At 43.2% G+C, this 25,525-nt stretch overlaps 2 protein-coding genes across 2 annotated transcripts in view; one reads left to right on the forward strand and one right to left on the reverse strand.

Moving 5' to 3' along the window:
- Positions 1-634: 634 nt before the first annotated feature.
- On the forward strand, positions 635-15,446 carry IZUMO1 (izumo sperm-egg fusion 1). Its single transcript, XM_029283134.1, has 9 exons — positions 635-866; positions 3,743-3,817; positions 5,518-5,601; positions 6,476-6,496; positions 8,068-8,148; positions 9,175-9,275; positions 9,482-9,632; positions 12,521-12,752; positions 15,329-15,446. The coding sequence occupies exons 1-9, from the start codon at positions 635-637 to the stop codon at positions 15,444-15,446; spliced, it is 1,095 nt and encodes a 364-aa protein (XP_029138967.1).
- Positions 15,447-23,346: 7,900 nt separating this feature from the next.
- The window catches only part of MAMSTR (MEF2 activating motif and SAP domain containing transcriptional regulator), a 43,096-nt gene continuing 40,917 nt past the window's right edge, over positions 23,347-25,525 (reverse strand). Inside the window, exons 12-13 of the mRNA XM_015810928.1 lie at positions 25,464-25,518; positions 23,347-24,747 (exon numbers count right to left, since the gene is read on the reverse strand). Coding sequence (XP_015666414.1) covers positions 24,302-24,747; positions 25,464-25,518 — 501 coding nt within the window. The 3' untranslated portion in view covers positions 23,347-24,301. The remainder of the gene's footprint in view (positions 24,748-25,463; positions 25,519-25,525) is intronic.

Below are 25,525 nucleotides of genomic sequence, written 5' to 3' on the forward strand. Positions count from 1 at the left end.
ATTTAGACCAATGTTTCCAACCTTGGCAATTTTAAGATATGGGGACTTCAGCTTTCAAAATTCCTCAGTGAGCATAGCTGGTTGAGGAATTCTGGGAATTGAAGTCCCCCTATTTTAAAGTTGCCCAATTGGGAAACATTGGTCTAGATGCTGGCTGAGGAAAACAGGAAATAGAGTCCAATGCAGGTCTACAGGGATTATATTAGTGAGAGATGGTCTATCCAACACAAGCTCACCAATGAAAGAATAATAAGGAACGGGCATTAAATATGAAAGAGAACATTGGAAGTATATCAGAAAAGACAGAAGCTAAATTGCCTCCATCTTCTGATTAAAAAAACATTTCAGGATGCTAATTGGAAGTTAAGTGCAGACTGCATTTCTCTACCCATTGCAACTTTTATTTATGCTGTAGCAATGTTCATATACTGTGCTAAACCATAATGTGGTTTCTTCTGTTCATTGTATAGTGAAGCCAGCCCATTGTGATGAGTTCAGCCAATTATGAGCCACAGCTGAGCACAATGGGGAACGTTTCAATAGAAGAGTCATAGGCTTTGTGAGGTCATGGTTATGAAGTCACTGCTTTGCTGTTCAAGGCCCCCTCCAGCAGCTGACAGGGCAAGATATTGTCATGTCTTGGTTAGAGTTTGGGCTCCTGACCATGGTCATCACAGGATCTCAGGGCTGTTTAAAATGTAGCAAAGAAGCCATAGCACTTCAAGAAGACTTCAAAAATAGCTACCTGGAAAACAAACTCCAAAGGGACCCTGAACTCAAAACAAAATTGCAGCAGCTCCTGGACAATATCATGGAGACGCTATCGAATCAGCCCATAGATCGAAAAAAATATATGGGTAGTATTGGTATGAATGCATTCCTTCCAGTAGCTCTCCAAGATTTAAATTTGTCAGAAGTGGATCAGACTCAGAGCCTTTTTGGACAGACTTAAATCTACATCCTGGCTCTGTGAGCATTTTTAAGGGCAGGATTTGAAATTTTACATATATGGTAACCTATATATGGAACAAAGAGGTCACGTTACCAAATTATACTAATTTATAAGATTAATATTTTGGAGCAGGAGGCGTAATCTGAAGGCTCTCCTTTGATTTTCTCATATCAGGGCATATTTCTCAACCCTGACAACTTGAAGATGCCTGGACTTCAACTTCCAGAATTCCCCATGGCTATCTGGGGAATTCTGGAAGTTGAACTCCATGCATCTTCAAGTTGTCAAGGTTGAGAAACACTGTGCTATGACAACCTCATCTTCAAACATTGGCAGGACCAAATTAGAGAAATTGCCATATTTTATAGGCACATATTATAAATGGATTGTGTTTTTTTGTGGGACCACTTATCTCTGTTTGTCCCACCAGACTGGATAAAGTCAGCATGCCCCAGATCTCCTCTCTGTCTTAAACGGTGTCATCCTGTGGGATGAAACCAACATTTCTTCTCTTTCATGGTGCCTGAGATTTAGAGGTCCTGGGCCTTCTTGGTTTTTGAGAAAGCCACAGAGACCTGGCCTTTCCCGTAGGTCTTCATAGGACGGACCAAGATTTAGAGAAGCCTCATACTCATGTATATATAGTATGTTATATGGTGTCTCAGGGAGGGGTTTTTTTGTATTGGATTATTTTTAACTATTCTGTGGTAGGCTTTTATATTGGTTTTTGTAAACTGGTTGTTATCTGTCCAGATTTATGTACTTAAGATAGGCGACCTTATAGGCTTCCTAGATAAATAAAACAAATAAACTGAATAGAAAAGGCAAATAGAAAAATCAGAGGGTGAACTGCCTTGATGGATGAAAAAAAAGCCTTAAAAAACATAAATCCTGATGACACTTGCTTTGACAGGCTGGGCAGCGAAGGGAGAATAGAAGCTGAAGATATCATATTGAATGAATGAGGTGATTAAAAAAAACCTTTTAAGATGAACCCTTTTTTGAGACCAGATTTGGAGATGAGAAATCTAAAGGAACAGACTGGAGACTCCTTTCCTTTCCTTTGACCATATTCCTATTTCATGCAAGCAATTTAAATAATGTAATCTTGCATCATGGTTTGCATTGCATTTAAGCACTGATCTTAAAGCCCCAGTTCAAATTGAGCTCTAGTCATGCTTAGGATGCCCACTCAAATAAATGCAACCAGGGGCTTGCAAGATGATTGCTGTGATGTCTCATTTGTTTTTGAATGTGTGTACATTGGTATGGAACTGAAGTTAGTTATCCTAACTGAACTGATATTAGCCATCCGAACTGACAAGATCTGGATCCAGCCCTGGGTTCACCATCTGAATAGAATAGAATAGAATAGAATAGAATAGAATAGAATAGAATAGAACTGGAAGGGACCTTGGAGGTCTTCTTCCTGCTCAAGCAGGAGAACCTATATCAGATAAGTGAATGTTCAATCTCTTCTTAAAAATCTCCAGTGATGGAGCGCCCACGATTTCTGAAGGCAAGCTGTTCCACTGGTTAATTGTCTTCACTGTCAGCAAGTTTCTCCTTAATTCCAGGTTGCTTCTCTCTTTGATCAGTTTCCAACCATTGTTTCCTGTCCTGTCTTCTGGCTTTGGTGAATAACATGACTCCCTCTTCTTGGTGTCAGCCTCTCAGATACTGGAACACTGCTATCATGTCTCCCCTATTTCTTCTTTTCTTTAGATTAGCCAAACCCAAGTCCCGTAGCCATTCTTCATATGTTTTAGTCTCCAGGCTTTTGATCATCTTAGTGCTATTGTAGGTTTGCTATCAAACCCAGTAAACTGAATTGATGGTTTATTTTATATCTGATCATTTCTTCGAGGTTATAAATCATTGGAAAGTAATGTATGCACTTATGAAAATATATTAATGTGTTTTTGTGCCTGTGTGAGATAAACTTTCTGTGCTTCAAAATGTACTGAACATTTATATATTGTTAGTCCTCGACTTACAGCCATTCATTTAGGGACCATTTGAAGTTACAACAGCCCTGAAAAAAGCGACTTAAGACCATTTTTCATACTTAAGACCGTTGCAACATCCCAGTGGTCATGTGGTCAAAATTCGGACACTTGACAACTGGCATATGTTGATGATGGTTGCTGTGTCTTGGGGGGGTGTCATGTGATCCTCTTTTGCCACTTTCTGACAAGCAAAGTCCATGGGGAAGCCAGATTCACTCAACAACCGTATTGTTAAAAGCTGCAGTGATTCACTTAACAACTGTCGCAAGAAAGTTAGTAAAATGGGACAAAACTCACTTAACAACAGTCTTGCTTATCAATGGAAATTTTGGACTCTACTTGAATCATAAGTCGAGAACTACCTGTAGTAGGGATAATAATAATCAGTTTCCTAATGGATTCAGACTTTGCATGAAAATCTTTAAGGAAATGCTTGGAGAGATTTACACATAACACAAAGCTACGATTTTGAACCCCTGATTTGGACTTTGCTGCACTCTAAGCATAAATTACAATGGGTCCACAAAACACTATCTTAAAATGAATCCAGCAATGTTTGCTTTAATGTTTGTTTGAATCAGAAAACTTTTGGAAATAGTGTTTATATTTGCAGACCTATAAATTCACAAAGGGACACAAAGGAGTGGAAGCTGTGGGCTGAGGTTTAGATATGGAGAACTGATTTAAACAAGATTTCTTAAGACAAATGCATGAGCAGGGAGGAAGGAAACTGGCTATATTTCTTTTACCTAAAATTGTTCCTCTTTTCCATTATTTTCAGATGAATTAACACTAAAAAAACTCACTGTCTACTTCAAACGCTCTCTGAACCAGATCAAGGAAAATAACTTTGAAGGTAGAGGCCTGATAAAAGGAATGGTACTGTATGGGCATAAAAGAAATGCATAAGACTGGTTCCTCTTGAAGGGCACTCAAGATTATTTTGAGTTTAGATATACTGCAATCCATTAAGAACAGGGTTAGTGGTGCAAGGTCCTCCACATACCTCAAAAAAGCTTTCCTTGGCTTCCCAATTCACCCATCGTGGCCTGTTTGCTGCTCTTGTCTAAAGTCATCATCATAATGTATTCCAATGTATTATTTTCTTTCTCTTGGAATTAACTAAGCAGCACCATCTGCTGGTTTTGTGAAATTCCCTTACCCAAAGGAAGAAAGGATTTCCCCCATTCATATTCCCCAATTCCCTTTCCTCCCCTTCCCTCCACATTAGCAATTTTTAACATGCACTTTAAAGGCAATTCTAGTCTAATAATCTGGTTCTCACAAGTAGTGACTAACATTGGCTAGGTTTAAAGTCACACACTGGAATAGCAAAAGATTATAAAGAGGGAGGAAGCCAAGCCAAGATCACAATTTGTTCACTCTCTCCAAAAGACCCTCTTCTTTAGACAATGGTTTAAGTACCCCAGATAAAGCCTCCATAGTGAAGCCATCTCATGATTGGTGATTAAGGCCTCACTGTAGGTTTACAACAAAGCCAGTGGAAACTGGAGTGAACCTAGCCAGAGAATTTGCTCTCATGAATCAACAAACTCACATATGGATAACATATGATGTCCTTGTAAAGAGAAAATGATCTATGCTGGGAGGTGAGGAAGGTGAAGATATAAATGATCCTCCATCGCTAGGCTCAACAACTGGATACTCTAATGAATCACTAAGATTGAGTTTGCTATTCTTAACAGACATATTTAGCAAATAACAACGGGATCTCCACAGACTGTAGAACAGTGATGGCGAACCTTTTAGAGATCGAGTGCCCAAACTGCAACCCAAAACCCACTTATTTATTGCCGGGTGCCAGGGCGGCGTGGCCCACTGGATGGGCGTGGCTGTGGTGGTCATAGCAGATTGGGTGGGAGTGGCCAAGGTAGGCGTGATCACCTCGATGTTGCTCGTGGGGAGGGATGTCTGTGGGGGCTGGGCAGGGTTGGGGGAGATCCAGGGGGTCTCTGGCAGGTGGGACGGTGGGCAGGAGGCTCGTCCTGCGGGATGAGGCGAGGCAAGGCAAGGCAGGGCGGGGGTGCCATTGTCACAGGGAAAGGTGAGGCAGGGGCCGGGGTGAGTGCTGCCTGACACCATCGGCCCCTGCACACAAAGGCCAGCGAGTGCATGGGTGCTGGGATGCATCCGGCCATGTGGGACCTCGGCCAGTTAGCGGGCGGCTGGTTGAAGAGGGACGGTTGTCATTTCCGGGGCATGGTGTGCGTGCCCACAGAGAGGACTCTGAGTGCTGCCTCTGGCACGCGTGCCATAGGTTCGCCACCACTGCTGTAGAAGAAGTCCCTGTATCGTTTCTCAAAAGCGCATAAACTCAGCTGGCCTTCTAGGGATTCCAGAGAAGCGCACTTAGTCAGGTGGAAAGAAAATGCAGGTTGGTGCCTGCCGGGTTTAGGACTACCTCTAAGTCTTTTATTGAGCTGCCCCGATGTTAAATTTATTTCATAGAATGCTTTTCACCAACAAGACCAGGTCCCAGAGCCCAGGTTACAACTTTTCCGTAACACCCTCTTGTATCTTCCTTCTTTTTGGCAGGTGAGCAGCTTTTCAATGAATTGATGTGGAGCCTCCAGAAACTGGTGTCTTATTTTCAAGAGGTCATGCCACAAGTTGCAAAACGTAAGCTCTATTTACTTCTACAAAGGAAAAAAAAAGGAGGATGTAGTTCTCAGTTTAAATAACCAGGTGCTAATCTGTGTTTTGCCATCAACATAATCTGAGGGTTCCCCATAATGTTCTCTTTATTGCTGGCTGCTGCCAATTTGCCCATTCTGGTAAGCTGTCCCATTTTAGTTGCTGAAAGTAAACTTTCCAAAACTATGACTTCCAAGAATTTGTGAGATTCCCACAACCACAGAAGGATTGAATTGGTTTGAAAGAGAAATGAAATTCCTTAAATTCTGAAACTTTCCTACTTTACTAATTGCTGTATACTAAGGCGGGGTTTTCCCAACCTTGGCAATTGAACTCCTAGTATTCCAAGGACCTGCTGGCTGCTGAATTCTGGGAATTGAAATCCATGCGTCTTAAAGTTGCCAAGGCTGTGAAACCCTGTACTTAGGGTTCTTCTTCACAATAGTGCCATAGTTCAGTATACTTTGACCTTCTCTTTTGTCTCTCTAATGGAGCAGAACTGGGTTTTGTCCAAAATGACAAGTGGGAGGGGGGTTTGAGAGGCAGAGAGCAAACTGAGAGTGAATACTTCATTTAATGTCAGTTACAGACAGCAGAAGACCCACAGGTCTCTAGCAACAAAGAAGCCATCTCCACCTACTTTTCTCTCTTCCTCTGATTGATCTGTGACTGTATCATTTTGATACCGTCAACTGAAATTGATCTTGGTGGTTTGCTTGCTCGGTCATTACTTGCTCAAACTGATGTTAAAATGTCAACTTCAAGTACCAGTTCAAAACCACTAGGTAGGGAATTGGGGCTGGAGGAGATCAACCATCTGTTGCTAATGACCTTCTTTGTTTCTCCTTTTGGTTTGTAGTCTATTGCAGCAACGAATGTGGTGAGTATCAAATTGGTTAAAATGAATGGTGGGTTGTTTTGAAGTGTGATTTTCCTCATCTGATCAGGGTTAGTGGTCATATTCTCCTCTTGTTCCCCCCTCCTCACAAGTCTTATTCTATATTTGGTCCTGAACATAATTAGAACTGTTTCAAGAGGAAGGAAGGAAGGAAGGAAGGAAGGAAGGAAGGAAGGAAGGAAGGAAGGAAGGAAGGAAGGAAGGAAGTGTTATGAACTGGGCCGGCAGGCGCAGGCTGCAGCGATTGGCCCGGGCAGACCACGTGGATGCCCGGGACCAGAAAGGCTGTTCCCAGCCTTGCGCACATCCGCAAGGCGGGAAAATCCCTTGCAACAATTGGCCAGCAAGGTTCTGTGCAGGGGACTATAAAAGGGAACTGCACCATTGTGTAATATGTTCTGTTGGTGTTGCAATAAAGAATAACTGTTTTGGAACTCGTTACTTCGTCTCAATGCCTCTTTCCTGAGAACAGGAAGGAAGGAAGGAAGGAAGGAAGGAAGGAAGGAAGGAAGGAAGGAAGGAAGGAAGGAAGGAAGGAAGGAAGGAAGGATTAGTTTCAACTCCAGTTTATATACTTTCGTATCTGTTACCTTTAACTGGGCAAAACAGTGTATCATTGGGCAACAATTTTTAACTGAGGTACCTCAAATGGACTCACAGAATGCGTTCAAAATCTGGGAGTCAAGATTCTTGTGGAACTGAAATTTGGCAAATGTTATAAAACACTTTATGACACAAAAATTATGATAAAGCATTTTTTTGACATTACTGCACAAAATGTCATAAATCATTTCCTGTGGTCAACTTGTGATGTTTGACTGTGCTATACGGTTGGCTACTTTCAAGGCAGATACACCTGTGAATCTCTTCCTGAATTTTTAAGAATTTTTCACGTCTTTTAGAAGCTTTGCCATTATTGAAGGCATTGAAGAATCTGGATAAGGAAGTATCTCCGAAATGATGACCCAAGGAGTCACAGGTTGTCTAGTTTCAATTATAAGTCAGAATTCTGGTGCATCCTATTCAGTGTCACCTACTACAAATGGCATTTTCAGTCTCCAACGGAGAAAGCAAATGTATCAAACTACATTTTGCTGTGCCATTTTTCATGTTCTTGTACTGACTGCACATCAGATTTCTAAAGAGGGTTCTGAATGATTCTGAATGGTTCTTCTCATTATTTTCCTGTACATTTTGGCAAGCAAGCTATTTTCCCCATAATATAATGCCTTTCTGTGAATTCTTTGTCATTGTATGTGGTTTTGAACAGAGTTTTTGAGTTGCAAATGACCTTTTAGCAAAAAAAAAAAAAAAAAGAGGAACTGAGTCCAGGATCTTCTGTATCTAAAACTGAGCAGTGTGAACAATACTTTTCTGGAAAAATACTACTAGGTCTACACATCAGTCCTGTGTGGTTTTGCCTTTAACAGCAAGATCATAGAACCATAAGGCTGGCAGGGATCCTCATGTCCACTCTTCTGGTTTTCTTCTGCTTTGCACTCAGCAAGTTAGCTTTTCCCTTCTGGTCCTCTGATTCAACTCCATTTCTACAGGTCAGATGATTTATATTTTCATCAGTTGCTTCTCATGTGTTACAAATCAGTACAGCTGCACCAAGAACGTCAAGTGTGGAGGTGAGTGTTGGTAGGTAGGGCAGACCCCAAATCGACTCATGCAGTTTTAAGCTGGGTTAGTAGATAACAGGACCTGGTTGGATTGAGAGGTAAAGAATCCAGTCTAAGCCCTGTCTAAATTGTGGGTCCATGAAATTTTTGTTAGCTTTAAATGATGGCAAGGTTCTTCCCCCGGTGTGCCTCTGCCAAAAATTGGGTCCAAGCCAGAAAGGTATATATGTAGCTATATATGTACTATGTGACAGTTCATTGTTGTTGTTGTTAATTGCGAAGTCGTGTCCGACCCATCGCGACCCCATGGACAACGTTCCTCCACATCTTCCTGTCCTCTACCATCTTCTGGAGTCCATTTAAGTTCACGCCTACTGCTTCAGTGACTCCATCCAGCCACCTCATTCTCTGTCGTCCCCTTCTTCTATTGCCCTCAATCTTTCCCAACATTAGGCTCTTCTCCAGTGAGTCCTTCCTTCTCATTAGGTGGCCAAAGTACTTGAGTTTCAACTTCAGGATCTGGCCTTCTAAAGAGCAGTCAGGGTTGATCTCCTCTAGGACTGACCGGTTTGAACGCCTTGCAGTCCAGGGGACTCGCAGGACTCTTCTCCAGCACCATAGTTCAAAGGCCTCAATTCTTTGGCGCTCAGCCTTTCTTATAGTCCAACTTTCACATCCCGTAATATTCTTAGCATGATTTGTTAATGATCAATTGCATATTCAGTAGGTGAGGTTTTTACATTATAATGAGTTTTTAGGTTATTAAAGTTCAAATGTTTGGACAATTCTTGTCTCTGGCCAGTTTGACCAGATCCTTATCAGAATTTCACACTCTTGCTTATTACTCCAAAGAAGTAGAAACATTAATCAAAGGCGAGACTTGTTACTGAAAATATCACTTAAAGGGTCCTCTTTGCCTTCTCCCATCATTTCCAGGCAGGGTAACTAGTCAAGAAAGCCCAGTAAAGGTATAATTTAAGGTAGCAGCTGTTGGCATGGCCTGACAGTAGAATTATAACATGCTGAATTTTGCAGAACGGAAAGTTCAAGTGGAAAAAGATGAAGATTTGATTTTGGACTGTGCTCTAAAATGGCATAAGGCAAGCCACGGAGTGAAGACATACAGGTTCTACAGGGTAAGTACTGTCTCCAACAAGCAGTTTGTCTATTACCCTATTCCCTTCGTCTCTTTAGCTTTTGAGTTTGACTTTCCAAACTGAAGCAGTATGTTGAATGATCCTACTCTACAGTAGAGAGCTTGTACTGCCACCCATTCTTTCATGCTGAATGGCAACAACTTTGTTAAGTAGATACAGAAATGATGTGGACCTATTCTTCTCAGATGGTGGGGAACAAGGAGGAGCTAATGGCCAGTGGGGCAGATTCCTTTCTGACCAAGAAAGACGCCAACGAGAAAGATGCAGGCATATACCGATGTAAAATGGTGGACACAAGTGGCTATACTTCCAGCCAGCTCGACTTTCAAGTTGTGGGTGAGTGAAGTGAATCAGGACTGGAACATGTCCCCAGAAGCTTCATATTGGGGTTCGGTTTGGAGGACCTTTTTCCCCAAAGGGGTAGCCTTTCAACTGTGTTTGCTAGCTTTTGAGCCTAGAAAGCATAGAAGGTTAGCAAACACAAACATTTGGGAGGCCAGGAAGATGCCTTTCCTAGCACCTTGCACCATACTCCAAGTAGGCGGCATTCTCATGATTGTTTGGAAGGCCCTTCTCCAAATAGACTCGCAGTGTTTCTCAACCTTGGCAACTTTACGATGTGTGGACTTCAACTCCCAGAATTCTCCAGCTAGCAACGCTAGCTGAAGAATTCTGGGAGTTAAAGTCCACACATCGTAAAGTTGCCAAGGTTGAGAAACACTGATTAAATAGAGCAAGAATGGCACATGCTTGTACAATGGCATGAAGTGGCCTCTTTAGGAAGGCCACATCTCTCATTCGCTGGGTACTCCTGTCAGCAACTGTAGAGAAATGTGAAGGTAAATATGCTGTTGGTCTTATAACTATGGTGAGGCCTGCTGGGTGTAGGGGAATGGGGAACAGGCCTGGGCCTCCAGTGCCATCCAGCTTGCATGCACTGGTGGGCTGAGCGGATAGCTGAAATAAGAGGGAGAGATAGATGGGTAGGGCAGGCAGACTGCCAAACACCAAAGTTTCATCACATGACCATGAGTGCACCGCAATGGCCATAACTTCAAGTACAGGTCATGTCCCTTTGTTCAGCACTGTTGTAATTTTGAATGGTCACTGAACAGTCATTAAATGAGGACTATCTGTAATATTCCTATAGTACACATGGGCTTGGATGAACTCTGTCATGCTGTATAGCAAGATTAATTAGAAGGAAATTCTGCCAACCTCAGTGAGACTCATTCTGTAACATGGGGATGGTGCCCACCTTAGGGGTATGATTCCTAGGCTGCAAAACTTTAGGTAGCCACTAGATGGCAATAAAGAATCATCAAGACCTCTGAATCTGCTGCCGTCTACTGGTCATTGTTTTTTATACCCCCTGTGAAATTCTTTGGAGGGTATAGCATTTGTGAGCAAGACAGATTGTGGACTGTGGGCACATACAGAGGCCACCCATAAGAGATGCTGTTTCTTAATTTCTACTCGAGATGGAGAAACTGTGACTGTGATATAGAACAGGGGTGTCAAACTGCCGGCCCATGGGCCGGATGCGTCATCCTAAAACTGCACCAACCCCATTGCCAGCAATGGAGAAAAAGCTCCGATATGTCGTGTGACGTTGCGAGTTTGACATGCCTGATATAGAAGAAAGACTGTAACAATATTCTTCTCTCGGTGAAAATAAATCCACTGAGCAATGGAAGATTCAGCTGAGACTGCCTGGATGTAGAACACCTGAGCCTAACAACTTGCTTGCCTACCTGCCTCCTAGCACAGACGTAAGCTTGTAGCTTTAGTCTGTGAAATCAAAGTTTGGGCTCTAGGGAACTGGTTTTTAATGGTTGATTAAATCCTCACTTCCTTGCCTTTCATTAAGAGTTCTGAAGGGGGAAAAAAACAAGACATCTCTACATAGTTTGTGCAGAGGTGGCTGCAGCTGACCTCGGGGGTATCTGCAGGGAGGAGGTTAAAAAGGTTTAGATGGTTGGCTCAACCATGTGATTAAAGCCCTGCTCTTTTTACAAGCATTGCAATATAAAAAATATACCCCTGGGCCATCTTTAGAGACTCCTTTTCAACCTTGTGATAATGAAGAGAGCATTTCTCTTCTCAGGTGGAGTCCGTCCGTCTGCCTTTTAAATACCAGATATGTTTTCCTTTAAAGTAGGTTGCTTTTTGTCAGTTTCAAGCCATTCACCTAAACCAGGGGTAGGCAACTTTGGCTCTTTTATGACTCGTGGACTTCAACTCCCAGAATTCCTGAGCCAGCCATGCTGAGGGGAAAGGGAGAGGTTTCCAAGCTGAGCCATGCTGGCTCAGGAATTCTGGGAGTTGAAGTCCATGAGTCATAAAAGAGCCAAGGTTGCCTACCCCTGACCTAACCAGTTGACTAGTGCAGGGCTTTTCAACCTTTTCACCCACTGTACCACTTTTAGGATATGGCAGTATCCGAGTACCACCAATCGCCTAGCAACGTGTCAAAAACTTTATGACCCCCCCCCAAAAAGGAAAAAAGTGATAAAGTACAGGTAGTCCTTGACTTACAACAGTTCGCTTAGTGACTGTTCGAAGTTACAATGGCACTGAAAAAAGTGCCCCCCTAGCCACAGCCGAGCAAGACATCTGCCTGCGCAACCCAGCGGCGCTCTTCCTCCTGTCCAAGGTTTTCATTGTTGTGAGCATTTCTGTTGAGGATTGGCAGCGGGGGTGGGGGGGTGTTTGGTTTTTATTCCCCCTGTCTGCTGGGTGGTTGCAGCAGGTTTTGGTCACTTCACATGACCCTGGGACACTGACCGTCATAAATATGAATCAGTTGCCAAGCATCTGAATGTAAATCATAAGACCCTGGAGATGCTGCAACATTCCAGCTGTTTGGCGCTTCTTCTGGGCTCAGCAGAAGCACCAGGATCAGCACCGAGCTCCGCTGAGCCCTGACAGCCCTGCAGCTCCAGCCGTCTCTCGCTCAGGCTTCTGCGGTGCTGCCACTGGTTCAGCTCATTCCCCTCCCCCGCTACCACTTTTCTAGGATGGTCGCGTACCACCTGCCAGGTGCCAATGTACCACAGGTGGTACCCGTACCACTGGTTGAAAAGCCTTAGACTAGGGATTGAAGTTTAAAGAGATAGAATTCCTTTGAGAATTCTATCCTTCCTCTGAGAAAAAGGAGCCCAAACTCTTAATCCCCACCTTGACGTCTCTTTATTTCCCATCTTGTCCTTTTCTTCTTTCAGTGCTACCTTCAAAAGAGAACACCACCTGGTTTGTTCCCCCACCACCGCTGGTTCCACCGCCATCATCGTTTCCACCACCGCCATCTTCAATGTTGTCACCACTACCTGTGACAGTGAAAAACCCTCTCACTCTAGGGATTTCTTCCAGGGCTCCACCCCCTGAAGCTGATTGGACAGCTTGGAAAGTGAGCGTGATTACAGGAGGTGTGCTGTTCTTCATTGTTGTTGCTTTGTGAGTCTCACCACTTTAAAATTGAGTAGCCTCGTTTGCATTTGGTGGGGATAAATGGAAGTAGATAACATGAAGACATTTAGTACATTCCAGGTGTTTTGGAACTATGAATCTCAGAGGCTGTCACATCTGGGCAGCAGTTGGTGGGAAAAGGCTGCCATAGCCATCCCTGTCTCCCACCTCTGAAGTGTGCTTTTTTTCCCTCCATTCAATTGAATCTGATTCTTGGAGACTGCCTGGTCAGGTTCCTGCAGTTTTCTTGGCAGTTTTTTCAGAAGTGGTTACAACATAGAACATAGAATAATAGGGTTGGGAGAGCCTCTAGTCCAACTTCCTGTTCAAGCTGGAGACCCAATACCATTCCAGACAAATAGCTGTCCAGTGTGTTCTTGAAAACCTACAGTGATGGAGCAGCTATAGCTTCCAGGGGCAAGTACTGATTAATTGTTCTCACTGACAGGAAATTTCTCCCTAGTTCTAGGTAGAATCTTGGATAATCTTCCACCCGTTACTTCTTGTCCTGCCTTCAGGTGCTTTGGAAAATAGGTCGACCCCCCCTTCTCTGTGACAGCCCCTCAGATATTGAAGACTGCTATCATAATCACCCCTAGTCCTTTTCTTTGTTAGATTAGACATACGTAGTTCCCTCAAATTGTTCATCACATGGTTTACCTTCCAGACCCCTCATCATCTTCGTTTGGTTTGCCATTGCCTCCTTCCCAGGGCTGAGAGAAGGTGACTGGTCCAAGGTCACTCAGTCGGCATTGTGCTTAAGGTGTGACTCATGGACCTCTTGTTTCTAGTCTGATGCCTTAAGCACTATACCGACCTGGCTCACTGAAATGCCCATAGACATCTGAAACAGTATGATGTCCTAAACCAGTGGTTCTCAACCTTTTTAATGCCGCGACCCCAACCGGTCGTAAGTCGAGGACTAAACCGGTCGTAAGTCGAGGACTACCCAACCGGTTGTAAGTCGAGGACTTTCCCTGCCTGGGAGCACCGCGCATGCATGGTTCCGCCCCCTGCGCCGGCCGAGGCGTAGCTGGGAAGCGGCAGAGACAGAACAGGCCGACCACCAGCTGGCCCAGCTCAAGGGAGGTAAGGCACCCGCCGGAAAAGGAGAAAAAAAATGGCGGACAGCCTTGCTTGGCGACCCCCGTGAAATGGTCGATCGACCCCAAATGGGGTCGCGACCCATAGGTTGAGAACCGCTGTCCTAAACAAACTTATTTTGTTATTTTAAAAATAGGTCTATGGTAGTTTCAAAGCAGAATTGGGCTTCTGATAGGATGGACCATATCATTCTGAGCCTACACCAGGGGTCTTCAAACTTGGCCCTTTTATGACTTGTGGACTTCAACTCCCAGAACTCCTCAGCCAGGCACACTGGCTGAGGAATTCTGGGAGCTGAAGTCCACAAGTCATAAAAGGGCCAAGTTTGAAGACCCCTGGCCTACACTGACCTGCCCATTGCAGATTAAGGAAATTGCGATTCAATTTCCCCAATGGAAACTATAAAACCAATTTTCTCAAAATGATGTCCTTCAGGGGTCTCTCTATTCCCAGAGAGGTATGTTTATGTTTAACCTACTTTGAGGACATCAGTCTGAGGCAGGAGAAAACAAGGGATGAGGTGCTACTTTCTGGTGGGACCATGGTGAAAAATCAGTAATGGTAGACAAACTTCAATAGAACACACGTCCTCAATTTACAACCAGTCGTTTAACAATGGTTTGAGTTACATCAGCTTTGAAAAAGGTGCTTTACGGTGCATAAAGCACTTCTGGCCATTGTAAAATATCACTCCCTGGTCACATGACTGCATTTCGGGTGCTTATCAACAGTTTGAATTTATATCTGGTTGCAGCATCCATAGTCATGAGTGACTGGTTTGAGTTTCCAGCAAAAAGCGCCCATCTGAGAGAATGGATTTGCTTAAGACATGTGATTCAGGTTAATGACCACAGGATTTGCTTAGCGTCCACCATAAAAACAGTGAAAAAAATCAGATCTGATCCTGTGGGTGCCTCGACTTACAACACCAATGACTTATGTCCATCATTTTGATTCTAATTATAGTCATAAGTGGAGAACTACCTGTAGATTTTTTTTTTAAGGTAACAAACATTTTGTGCTTATACCCAGGATATGCAATCTGTTTTAGGCAGGAAACTGAGTCTCCCACCCCCATCCCATTATTGAAATATGCACAAAATAATTTGGGCAAAGTAATAATATGACCCAGCAGGCACAGCCAGTATTGTAGATGAATTAAAGGCATATCCTAGATTTTTTCCTTGCATTCTCTGAAGCTGATATGTGTAAGAGCTTCATCAGTAAAAAAAGAGATTGCTGGTGGAATTCAACAAGGCTAGAAAACTTAAAATCTGCCTCTACGTTCTGCTTCAGGGGTATCAAACTGGTGTCCTGCGGGCCAGATGGAACACACGCAGGCCACACCCACCCCGGCTCAGCAAAGTTGTGATACGTCATGATATGTCACATGATGCGATTGAGTTTGACACCCGTGTTCTTCTTCGTTTCCCACAGTGTTATCCCCTTTTTCCTTATAGCTTGTTTTATTATCGTCATATGGCTAAGAAAGAGGAGGAGGAAGATGAGGAGGAAGATGACAACAACAAGAGTGACAGTGACAGTGACAGTGACAGTGAGAGTGAATCAGAGAGTTAGTGGAAAATGTGAAATGTCCCCTGCCCCTCCTTCTTATCTTGAATTTTTATACTCTTATTTTGATTTATTTATCTGGATTTCATAAATATAGTGGATTTACTTTATTAAAGATTAGGATGTTATGGAAATCTAATTTCCATAATATCCAAATAGTTTCTTCTATTCCAGGACTGACCACAGTCAAATCTTCTCGTATATTTGTAAAAATAAAGTTCTGAAAAAATTGTTATGTTTCTGATTGGTTGGTGATTTATGTGTCACCAAATCCAAGTCAATTCTTAGCGATCTCATAGATAGTTGTTCTGGATGACCTGGCCCTTTTCTATGCATTTCCATGAATACAGAAATGGTTCAAACCAGCAGAGATTTTTAATCCTAGCTGTAATGTATTGGTCACAACTGTTTTGAATCACTTGCTTAATGTCTAATCACTTGTTTGAATGTCTGACCTAGATTCTGTTGTTATGTAACGACTGCTGTTACTTAAGCCAGACTTGCTATCTCCAGACTTGCTATCTCCAGGTAATTAGGTTTTGGGTGGGAAACTGTTACTTTAAACCTATTGGCTGCCGCCTGGAGGCTAACCATATAAATAGCTGCACAGCAGCTATTTTAGCTGCTTCTGTTCAGAGTTAAATAAACTTGTTGCTGTTTCAACACTCGTCTCGCTTAATGCTTTCAAGAACCGAATACTTAACACTAGCAACTTTAAGTTGTATGGACTTAACTCCCAGAATTCCCCAGCCAGCAAAGTCCACACATCTTAAAGTTGCCAGGTTTGAAAACATTTTTACATTTTACATTTATCACTTATAAATAAGGCACCATGACTCAACCTTGGCAACTTTAAGATGCTTGGATTTTAACTCTTCATAATTCCCCAGTCAGTTGGCTCAGGAATTCTGGGAGTTGAAGTCCACCAAGTCCAAGAAGTTGCCAAGGGTAAGAAACAGCAAAATAAGGTGTTGGGCTTTGATTGCATGGTGATGGATGCCCTCCTCACTTTTTTGACTCCCTCCCCACTCCAAGTGAACTTGCATTCCGAAAGCTAATAGAGTAACGAAGAAATATAATTGCAGAATTTTTGATTTTAAAATGCCCATCTTGTCCTACTTTCATAGATAATAAAGTGGGCTTGATTTATATAGATCTGCACATCCCTTCTAAAACCAAAAGCCCCAAATGTCTTGCAGTGTTTAAATGGTCTTTTGAAATGGCTGCCATACACATGCTAGAAAGGGGGGGGGGAAGCACAGTTGTGTGAGAAACACATTCAGTTTCCAAGAGTGAAGCAGCAAGCAGTTTATTGAAAAATATGTTCTAGCAAGTAGGCATATCCAAAAATAGATTTCAACGGCATTTTATTCCCTCAGCATGAAGCACAAGTCCCTCCCTTGCAATCCCATTTTGATAAGTTTACACCCTATCTGGAATGGCTAAAATTCCCTCATGTGAATCCCCTACCCGTGTCTTACCTGTGTTCACTCTCTAAGTTAATTTCTCTATTAGCAGTGTGTGTATGTGCAGTTTTGCCTCGCCCACAGGTCCTGTTTTCTTGGAACCAATTTGCGTAGGCATAAGCACTATTATTATGTGCAAGGTCTTACGGTTAAATTGTCAGCACAGACAGTTCCTGTTCTCCTAACCTTTGCTTTTACTTGTTATTCTAAGCCACATTCATTTTCCAAGTATTTGCTCTTAAAATGTATTAAACATGGTCTGATGCAAAAACAACACTTTGTTATTCCCTATAATTTCCCCCCTTTTCGTTTATACCCTAGTTTGCTTTTTGCAATTTTCCTAGAATGTTGTTCCATACGATCCTTCTCACCTTGACAACATCACGTCACACTCTCTGTCCTGATTACATCTACCTCCTTCTACCTTCTCTGTTCTTTCCTCTATTTCTTCTTCTTCTTTTAGAAGAAGCAGAGCTTCACTGTAGGTGGTTTTAAACCACTGGAGGTGGTTTTAAAGGCTTTTAATACCCCTACCACCACCACCACCACCACCAAAGATGAGAAGATTGGAACTACCGTAGCTTTCCACTTTCCAAACCATGAATCCAGCCAAAGAAGAATCTATTCCAGAGTTCTGAGCTAATTCTTCTGCCAGCTTAGTGAGACCTTGTAATACCTTAGTAATTTTTCCATCTGGTCCTGTGTTATTTGGAATAAAGGAGTACCTGCCTCTGACATTACACCCTAACATCTCCCTTTTTATTCCACAGGGCTCTTTTATTACCTTATCTTTCTCAAATGCCAGGGTGAAGGGGATTGCCAATTGGACAATCGCACAAGTACCTGCCCAGTTTGAGGGAAGAGTGTGTCTTAGAATTTTACCCCCGCAGTACCACCATAAATCAGCTCTAGGAATATCCATGCTGGAGTAATTCCTTTTTTCTGCTGCTGTGGTTCCATTTACTGTTTCTATACATGTTTCCAGTTCTCCTATCATCTTATCAGAATCCACCTCTTGACTTGTGAGGCGTGCAGCGTGGTTACCATAGGCTGCAGAGAATATAGGTGGTTTCTTAACAACCTGGCCCTTTATTGGTGGAAACAGAAGAGAAAGGGATTTGCAACTCTCATTTCCCCAGGCCGTTTTGTCTTGATAAAGAGCCAATATACATCTCATGCCACCTGAGTCTTTAGTCTATCCAAGCGGAAAGGGGGCCACTTAGGCCAGGGGTAGGCAACCTTGGCTCTTTTATGACTCGTGGACTTCAACTCCCAGAATTCCTGAGCCAGCCATGCCGAGGGGAAAGAGAGAAGTTTCCAAGCTGAGCCATGCTGGCTCAGGAATTCTGGGAGTTGAAGTCCACGAGTGATAAAAGAGCCAAGGTTGCCTACCCCTGACAGGCTACCGGTCTCCCCTGTGCACAGGTCTAGCAATTGCTTTTATTTAAACCTTTAATAGTATACTTCACCCATTTTACCCAGGCATTTGTGTCTCTATATCCAGTCTGTGCCTCAAAAATTTGTCTTAAATTGTCTTTTTCCACTATAGTTACTGCTTTGGGATCATTAGATGGAACAAAGTGACTTGAGGCACTTTGCCTTTATCATCCAGACATTTGCCAGTGTTAAACAACATCCTAGAGAAGGGGTGTCAAACTGCCAGCCCGCGGGCAGAATCCGACAAGGGGAAAAAAGTTGTGATACGTTGCGACACGTCATGTGACGCGGCAAGTTTGACACCTCCGTCCTAGAGGATCTTTTCCTGCTGTGTTGATTCCCATACTGCACAAAGTATTGTTAATTTACCTATATTCTTTATAGTCATGCTGACTGTATTGCATGTCTTCTCCTTGCACTGTGATACAGAGGGTTTCCTAAGAAGGGAAATGCAAGATTTTATCCCTTCTATCTCTGATTCAGCAAAGGAGGTCCATCCTTTTGCTTCTGTTGTCCACCACACATCCTCCCGGAGAGAGCAATCTGAGTTCACACACATATACTTTTTCTCATTTACATATTGTCTCTGGTTGCTCAGACTCCCACAGTTTATTAAATGGCACACATCAAATTGGATTACCTGGGGCTTAGTATTTTCTTGGACTCTTAATAGTAAATTTTATAGTGCCAAAGGTGTGAAAATTTTGCACAAACGCATGTTTCTTACCATAAGCAGTGGTCAATCCTTGTACAGTACTACATGCATCACCTGTAATATGACCACCCATCCCTCTATGTGCCCCATTTTCGCAAAGGAGTTTCAACACCTGGGACAGTCTAAAGCAGAGGGTCTTCAAACTTGGCAACTTTTAAGACTTGTGGACTTCAACTCCTTGATGAAGAAGGCTGGCTGAGGAATTCTGGGAGTTGAAGTCCACAAGTCTTAAAGTTGCCGAGTTTGAAGACCCCTGATCTAAAGCATGCAAGCCCTTTTTATCCAATAGTTTCCCCTCAGCTGAAATTACTCGCCTCTCTGTCTCCTGAGCAGAGAATAATTCAGGTTTACTTCCCTCCCCTAATCTAAATAACTAAAACCTTTCAGTTTTACCTTGTCTATGCTGGAAATAGAACTGAGTTTCCTAGCTTCTCACACTCGACCTAAGCCTTGTTTTATATTCCACTTGTCCCCAGCTTTCTTCTGCCCCCAGGGTAGTACCAAATAGGATATTTAAACCAAGGACACCAGTACCCTGATTCAATTATGCTTGGCCCCTACGGCCATTGCAACCCGGTCAGTAAATTATCCAGATGAAGTTATCTTCTTGCCAGGTGTCCTGTAATCTAAAAGCAAATATATCTTGTTATTCTTAGCCGAAGGGGATCACTTGAAGGTTGCACTTTTCACTTCTCTCTTGTGGAGCCTCCACCGGTCCTTTCAGTCAGCTGTAATGAGTCCAGCCTTTTTCAGCAGTTCTTAAAATGTATTCAACATGGTCTGATGCAAAAACAACACTTTGTTATTCCCTACAGTTGATAGGACAATTTGGCACATCTTAAAAAGATAAAGATAATTTTCCAGAGAAGTGCAAACAAGGAGGGGAATGGATTCAGCAGGCATGCTGCTCCAGATAGATCCTTCCCCAGCTGATCCTTCTTTGGAGGAGGGTTCACCAAACATATAAAAAAAGAGGTAGCGTTTGATTGCACCTTTGCAGCCGCCATCTTGAATTTTGGACCACATTCTTCAGACGCCCGTTTTACACAGAAAAATAAAACCAGCCTAGAGGTAGTCCTCAACTTAACGACCACAATAGAGCCCAAAATTTCTGTTGCTAAGTGAAACATTTATTTAGTGAGTCTTGCCCCATGATTTTCCTTGCCACAGTTGTTAAGTGAATCACTGCAGTTGGTAAATTAGTAACACGGTTGTTAAGTGAAACTGGTTTCCCAATTGACTTTGCTTGTCAAAAGGTCGCAAAAGGTGGTCACGTGACCCTGGGACACTGCAACTGTCATAAATGTGAGTCAGTTGCCAGGCATCCGAATTTTGATCACGTGACCCTGGGGATGCTGCAATGGTCGTGTGAAAAATGGTCGTAAGTCACTTTTTTAGTGCTGTTGTAGCTTTTGAACAATCGCTAAATGAACTGTTGTAAGTTGAGGATTACCTATATTTGCAATCAGGCCTGCTGCATGGCCCAGGCTGCAGAGACAGCAAGAAACTCGGCTTCTTCTCTTCCCCCCCTGCCCCCCTGGCCTTTGATACAGGTAGTCCTTGACTTATGACAACTGGGAGCAGAATTTTTGTTGCTAAGCAAGGTGGTTCTTAAGCAAATTGTACCCAATTTTATGACCTTTTTCGCCCTCACATGACTGCAGTGAATCACATGGTCATTAAGCAAACTCAGCTTCCCCCATTGACTTTGCTTGTTGGAAACCAAGCTGGGAAGGTTGCAAATGGTGATCACAGGACCCTGGAACACTGCAATTGCAAATGCATGTTGCCAAGTGCCCAGATTTTGATCATGTGACAGTGGGGATGCCATAGCAATAGCATTTAGACTTATATGTACCAAGCACAGGTCTAAAGGGATACAAAGCTTTACAGCCCCCTCTGGGCGGTTTACAATGTAAGCATTATTTGTATACTGCCCCCAACAATCTGGGTCCTCATTTTACCGACCATTTGAAAAAATGGAAAGCTAAGTCAACCTTGAACCCATCAGGATCGAACTCCAGGCTGTGGGCAGAGTTTGCCTGTAATATTGCACTTTAACCACTGTGCTGCCAGGGCTGTTTCAGGGCTATGACAGTCATAAGGATGAGAATCTGTTCTTTTTTCAGAACCCTTGTAATTTTGAACAGTCACTAAATGAACGATTGGAAGCTGAGGACTCTCTGTATATCACCTGAAGAGAGCTTCCACTACTGCAACAATTTGGGATGATTTCACGGTCTTGCTCCAACATTAGCTTCTCCTCCTGGGCTTCCCCTGTTTTGCCAGCTTCTTGATTTACTTCTTTGCGTGAGATCTGCAGTAAGGAAGCTTCATTAAATAGTAAAAACAAAGAACAAAAGCCCAAGAAAATATCCACACATCACTCCGGCAGCAAGAAATGGTGTTTATTCAGAAAGTAACTGGGAAACAGGAGAGGGAGGGTTGAATTCTGAATCTCTGCATAGTATTGAAAGCATAAGAGACCACCTGCCTTTGGAATTCATTTCCCATCAGCAAAGCTGAACTAGTCTGACACTGTTTTAAACAAACCACCCTTTTTGCCTGCTGAGGTCTACCCCATTTCCCCAGCCTTGCACTGACCTAAATCAGGGTGTCATCAAAAACTGGGAAAGGGGGAAAAGTCACAGGCGGCTGGTGCTAGGCAAGCAGCTATGAGCTGGGAGGGCTATGTTTGTCTCACGCTTCTCCATCCTGGTATTTTCCAGATGTGCTGGATTCTGCAGCTTTCAGAATTGCCAGTCACTGTGCCCAAAGTTGGCAGCTGCAGTCCCAACCCATATGGCATATTCAAGAGAAAGGCTGCTTTGCCCTGTCACTATGAAACAACATGAATAAATCATTTTGCTTCTGCACAACCCAGCTGGAGGACCCAATGGGGTATAAGCAGTGGATGAAATAAAGGATGTTATCACTGAATTGATAGCTGTGCTGAATGAGTCTAAGGATTGGTGGGAACGGCTGGAAAACCTGATGCAGCAGTTTTGTCTTTCAGAAATGGGCTTTGCTTCTCCCTGGATTAGTCTTCCAAATGACAAACATGCCATAAACATAGGCAATACAGATTTTCTTGCTAGCTTGTTAGCTTCCCCTCCAGGGCTGCTTGCTTCCTCTGATTAATTTGGGTAATTTTGCATTCACGCCTTATATAGCATCTAGTTAATGTCTTTAAAATAAGGCACTGTTCTTTGATCTCTTGCTGAAAAGTGGCTCTGAAGAAACAAGAGATAATTTACAACGTCGAGGTGCTCATTTAATAGGTATTCATCTCTCTGCCACAAATTGAATAATATAACCCCATAGGGCTGAATTTGCAGGACCACAAAATGATCAAAACTATAGAGCAATGTTTCTCAACCTTGGCCACTTGAAGATGTATTGACTTCAACTCCCAGAATTCCCCAGCCAGCCATGCCAGCTGGGGAATTCTGGGAGTTGAAGTGCATATATCTTCAAGTGGCCAAGGTTGGGAAATACTGTTCTAGAATATCCTTGCTCAGTGTCAGCATCTTTAAGATGTGTGGCTTTCAAATATGGCTGGGGAATTCTGGGAGCTTAAAGTTGAGCTTAAGCTTGAGAAAGTGTGGTACAGCAGACTATAAGAAAACCTGTTGTTACAGAACTGATTCCCAATTCTTGTGCTCCCTCAAACAGTTGAGATTACAGTTAATAATCTCCAACCAAAGTAACCAAGTGAATGGTAGTTGGCAATTATGGGAGCTGTAATCCCAACAAGGTCTGGAAGACACCCTGTAACATTTGAGAATAGAGTACAGGTGTAAATATGCCTGGAGAGAATACCTTTCTTTAAAAAAAAGTTTTTAGTCACTTTTCATTTGTCTACCTTCTATAGCATTCCTGCCAAATAAGCTGGAGAAATATAATTTGGTGGGTTTCATGTGAATTTTATGATAGCGTGCCCAAGAATATTCTCACAGACCTGCAATTTATGGAAATTCTAGCAGAGATAATTCAACCAGACCAAACATTTTTTTGATGTGACCTACATTTTCACACAGCATGGTGAGCAGTTGCCACAGCTAGCTGCTAATGTTTGGATAGCCACATTGGCCTAAATCTCCCAGTAACCTTGGGCTACTGGGACATAAGACACCAATGCCACCCGTCTCCGTGAAAAAGTAGACTTCGTCCTATGAAACACCCTTAGGGTGCTGTTCCACCACCAGTCCAAAGAATGATTTTGATCTTGTATAAATATGAATCTGTATGCTCCTTTTGTTTCATAACACCAAGTAAAAATGACAAAAATATATATATTAGGAGTTAGAAAGGCACAATCCACCAAAGATGGAACCTCCTCTTCCAATGGCATCTTTTTATGACCAGCTATAAAAATAAGATATAGTCCCTAAAGGAAAAGATGTTCTTCTCCTACTCCCATGCCATTCTTCCAAGAAACAGAAGGCTGCTGCTCCTGGTAGTCTCTTCTGGTGGCCCCTGGAAATTAAAGCTTCTCCATCACTGTGGGACATCAAGATGGAACAATCCCAAGTTTTCTTTCAGAGTTGGCACTGAACAAAACAAGATAGCATGCTCAACCAAGCTAAAATATGTGCATGTCATTCTCAGGTACATGGCATCTAAATCAACATCACTGTTTCAACCAATCCAATATGGCCTCTTAGAGATGTCCTGAGTTTTAGAATTAACCGTTTCCAAAATTGGCATCAGGCAACTAATCAAGATTCAATGTAGCAGATACAACCAACAAGACTAGTACACAACATTTTAAATCCTAAAGTGGCACAGAAAGTTGTTAAGAACCTGAGTATCAACTATTTCACTGAAACTAGTTTCTAAACTTGTTCCATTACATTATGATGTTAGAAGCTGATATTACAGTAAAGTGAAGTAACGATGTCCTAGGCCATAATGTCATGAATTTGAATTGGTTGACTGGTGGTTGATCTTCCAAACATTGGTTTTAACCTGTTCAAAGTGAACGCCGGGATTTCTGGCATGTCTGACCATCCAAGATGATGCATACACTGACACCATCCAGATAACAATGGTGTCGTTCTTCCAAGGGAGCAATTGGACAAGTCATTAATAGAAAGAAGGCCATGTACGATGAAGCTTGATGTTAGTATTCTTGCCCAATCTAACTGGATTCTAGTGCCAGGATAACCTTTTAGGGTAAAAAGAAGATGCTTCCCCCTTTCCATCAAGTGCTGGGGACCAGACTGCTATTAGTGCCCTCCCTACCATTGCTCCACCATTAGGTCTATCATGTGGTTGACACCCAAGTCAGAAGAATCAAAAAGGTCTGTACAGAAGATACTATTACCAACTGGACTGGCAGAGCCGAGACCTGATGCTGAACCCGAGGTCAAGGCTTCTAGCCAATCAACAGGGTCAAATCCGGCACGCGTCCCACTTCCTTGCCAGGCATCTGGAGGAGATGGCGGCATCTCCAGAGAGTCAGGAGAGAAAACAGAGGACAGCGAATCCAGTGATGCTGATGAAGAGGAGGCTGTCGAAAGGAAATCGTAGGATCCCGGAAAATCAAAGATGGCAGAGGACACCAGCGGTGGCTCATTGCTGGAGCAGGATTTCTTTGGTGGTGATGCTTCTTGGTGGACCAATGGGGACAAGGAAACTTGATCAGGAACCTCTGGGGTCAAGGCAGGTGCTTGAAGAATGTCACCTAGATGCCGCAAAACAGACCACACTTTGACATAATAGTGAACCCCCATCTCAACCTTCCTAACTCTAAGCTAAAAACGAAGAAGCCACAGAACAAGTTTTCATACCAGGATTTTCCCCTGGATCATGTGGTTGTGGCTATCTGAGGAGCAACTGTCTCTTTAACCCAGTGGTTCTCAACCTGTGGGTCGGGACCCCATTTGGGGTCAATCGACCATTTCACGGGGGTCGCCAAGCAAGGCTGCCGGCCATTTTTTTGTGTCCGCCATTTTTTTCCCCTTTTCCGGCGGGTGCCTTACCTCCCTTGGGCTGGGCCAGCTGGTGGTCGGCCTGCTCCGTCTCTGCTGCTTGCCAACTACGCCTCGGCCGGCGCAAGGGGCGGAACCACGCATGCGCGGCGCTCCCGGGCAGGGAAAGTCCTCAACTTAGACCAGTTGGGTAGTCCTCGACTTACGACCGGTTTAGTCCTTGACTTATGACCGGTTTAGTCCTCGACTTATGACCGATTTAGTCCTCGACTTACGACCAGTTGGGGTCGCGGCATTAAAAAGGTTGAGAACCACTGCTTTTAACCCACCCTTCCCCAAACTTATGGCTCCTGTTGGCTCAAAACCTTTATTGATCCATCTTTGTTCCTGATAGCTTTTTCTCTTATTAATTCCTCCATGAGCCAGTCCCCATTGCAGTCTGCAAAACAAACCAGAGCCATCATCTCACCTGTACACATCAGGGGTTCTTCTAAAATCTCTTCAATGGATTGGCTTGGCACCAGCTATAGA

This window comes from Protobothrops mucrosquamatus, unplaced genomic scaffold (assembly GCF_001527695.2).
Source record: "Protobothrops mucrosquamatus isolate PMUCROS unplaced genomic scaffold, P.Mucros_1.0 scaffold25, whole genome shotgun sequence".
Lineage (NCBI taxonomy): Eukaryota > Metazoa > Chordata > Lepidosauria > Squamata > Viperidae > Protobothrops > Protobothrops mucrosquamatus.